Source organism: Aegilops tauschii, chromosome 2 (assembly GCF_002575655.3).
Source record: "Aegilops tauschii subsp. strangulata cultivar AL8/78 chromosome 2, Aet v6.0, whole genome shotgun sequence".
NCBI classification, from domain to species: domain Eukaryota; kingdom Viridiplantae; phylum Streptophyta; class Magnoliopsida; order Poales; family Poaceae; genus Aegilops; species Aegilops tauschii.
The window spans coordinates 58,500,846-58,502,814 of NC_053036.3; the positions used below are offsets into that span (position 1 = coordinate 58,500,846).

At 56.5% G+C, this 1,969-nt stretch overlaps 1 protein-coding gene across 1 annotated transcript; it reads left to right on the forward strand.

Moving 5' to 3' along the window:
• The first annotated feature begins 1,265 nt into the window (after positions 1-1,265).
• LOC141040729 (uncharacterized) lies at positions 1,266-1,757 on the forward strand. Its single transcript, XM_073506847.1, has one exon. It carries the CDS (start codon positions 1,266-1,268, stop codon positions 1,755-1,757), a length of 492 nt encoding a protein of 163 aa, XP_073362948.1.
• Positions 1,758-1,969: the final 212 nt, after the last annotated feature.

The window sequence follows — 1,969 nt, forward strand, 5'->3', positions numbered from 1 at the left end:
GCCCAGCTCGATGGCAGATGCAAAACTAGAAGAAAAAAAAACACGCATCACAGAGCACCATCCAACGGACAAGAATTCGACTGACCGAAACTGAAAAATTTAGCTGACTGAAAAGTAGCTAAATTGAACAAAAGAAGGAAAAATAGAGAAATGAAAAAAAAAGAAAACCCACAAAATACCCAGGAAAATAGAGGAAAGAAACGGGAAACTACGACTGGTCCGTGCATATCGATGAGCCTATGTATCTACCATTGTACATGGCTCCCAAGTTCCAGTACGTACGAACTACCCTAACGTACCAGTATAGCTGGGCACCAAGCAGGCCGTATGTACTATAGCCATTGCCCATTGCCTATAACATTATCCGGCTCAGAAGAATTGCGTAGTACTTTCTTTATCTCAAAATAAATGTCGCTGATTTAGTAACATTTATTTTGAGACGGGGAAAGTCCTTAGACTATTATCTATTTGTAGCGCTAGATGTAGGTGCATTGAAATGTACACGCTGCATGCATGCGGCATTCCCGCGGTGTTGTTCTCGTGTTGGCAACACACGCGCGAGTGATCAGTCGACCGAGCTAGCTGTTGCTTCAGTGTGTTGGTGAAGCATCGAGTTTATTGACAAATATACTAGTACTGTATATACATAGTGCACATGACAATGACATTGTTGATCAATTGGTTGTTTCATTAATCTGCCGTCAGCCCGCGTGGCGTGGACATGTGGCCAGGGAGGCGAGGGGAGGCTTGTGCGTGCTGCAACGTCCCAAGTCGTTGGCGTTGCGAGGTGGTACGCTGTTTTAGCTGCAGCGCGCGCATGGCGGCAAACCCGTTCGACAAAGTCTCGTCACTTATGCCAACTCCACCGCGCGATCCCGTCTGTTTGGGGTAAACAAAACAATCCGGTCAGCCCAGCGCGCGACGGCCCGGACCCATCTGGTCCGTTTTGTGTCCGGGCCGACCCATTTCAAGCGCACACATGCGCCGGGTTTAGGTCGCGGCGGACACCAAATGGACGCGCGCCTCGTCCGTGCCGGGGCCGCGTGGCAGGCGGCCACCTACCTCCCACCCGCCCACATCAATGCGCACGCGTGGGCGGCCCCGCCTGTCATCTGCCCAGGCGAACGGTCGCGATTCTTCTTAAATGGGAACCCGTGGACCGGTCGTCGTCCACACTCCCCCACTCCACCCCACGGCCTCCTCGAAACCCGACAACCCCAAACTCTAGCCTCGCCTCAAACTCGCCGGCCGGCCACCTCGCAGCCATGGGCCTATGGGACTACGGCCAGAAGGGGAAGCACGACCGCGAGGCTGGCTCCTCGTCGGGGCGTCGCCGTGGCTCCGTGAAGAAGGAGGAGCCCGCATCATCACCACGTAGGGCCCCCGCGCCGCCCGCGTTCTCCATCGCGCCCACGGCAGCCGGCCCCCGCGACCGGCACTACATCGAGGTGGCCGTAAGCCGCCGCTATGGGGAGACGAGGGCGCTACCCTGGAGCGACGTCCATCTCCCCAACAACTGGCACTTGTCGGCCGACCGCGTGCCGATCCCGCCGGTCCCGCTGAGCGGCCGTGCGCGCTGCCAGGAGATCGAGCGCCGCCGCCGCCTCCTCCCGGAGGACCTCTACTACGACAAGAGGTACACCCCCGACTCGCCCCTGTGGGACACTTGGTTCCGGGATGAGCACGACATGCGGCGGGCGTCCTTCTTCGCCGGCACGTCGACCGGGCCGCGGCGGCTGATGAAGCCATGTACCTAGGGTGGGGTCATAGGCCTGACCTAGACACCCTGCTCAAGGGCATCACCCTAAAGACAGAAGCATTCGAAGGGTACCATCATCCACTCGTCCAGAGACATTCCACTCACAAGAATCAATGTCACTCGACCGTCATAGAAACCACTCGACATACAGAAGATCTAAAGTCACTCTACGCAGCAACGGTCGGGTGTTTACTCATAGACTTAATTACC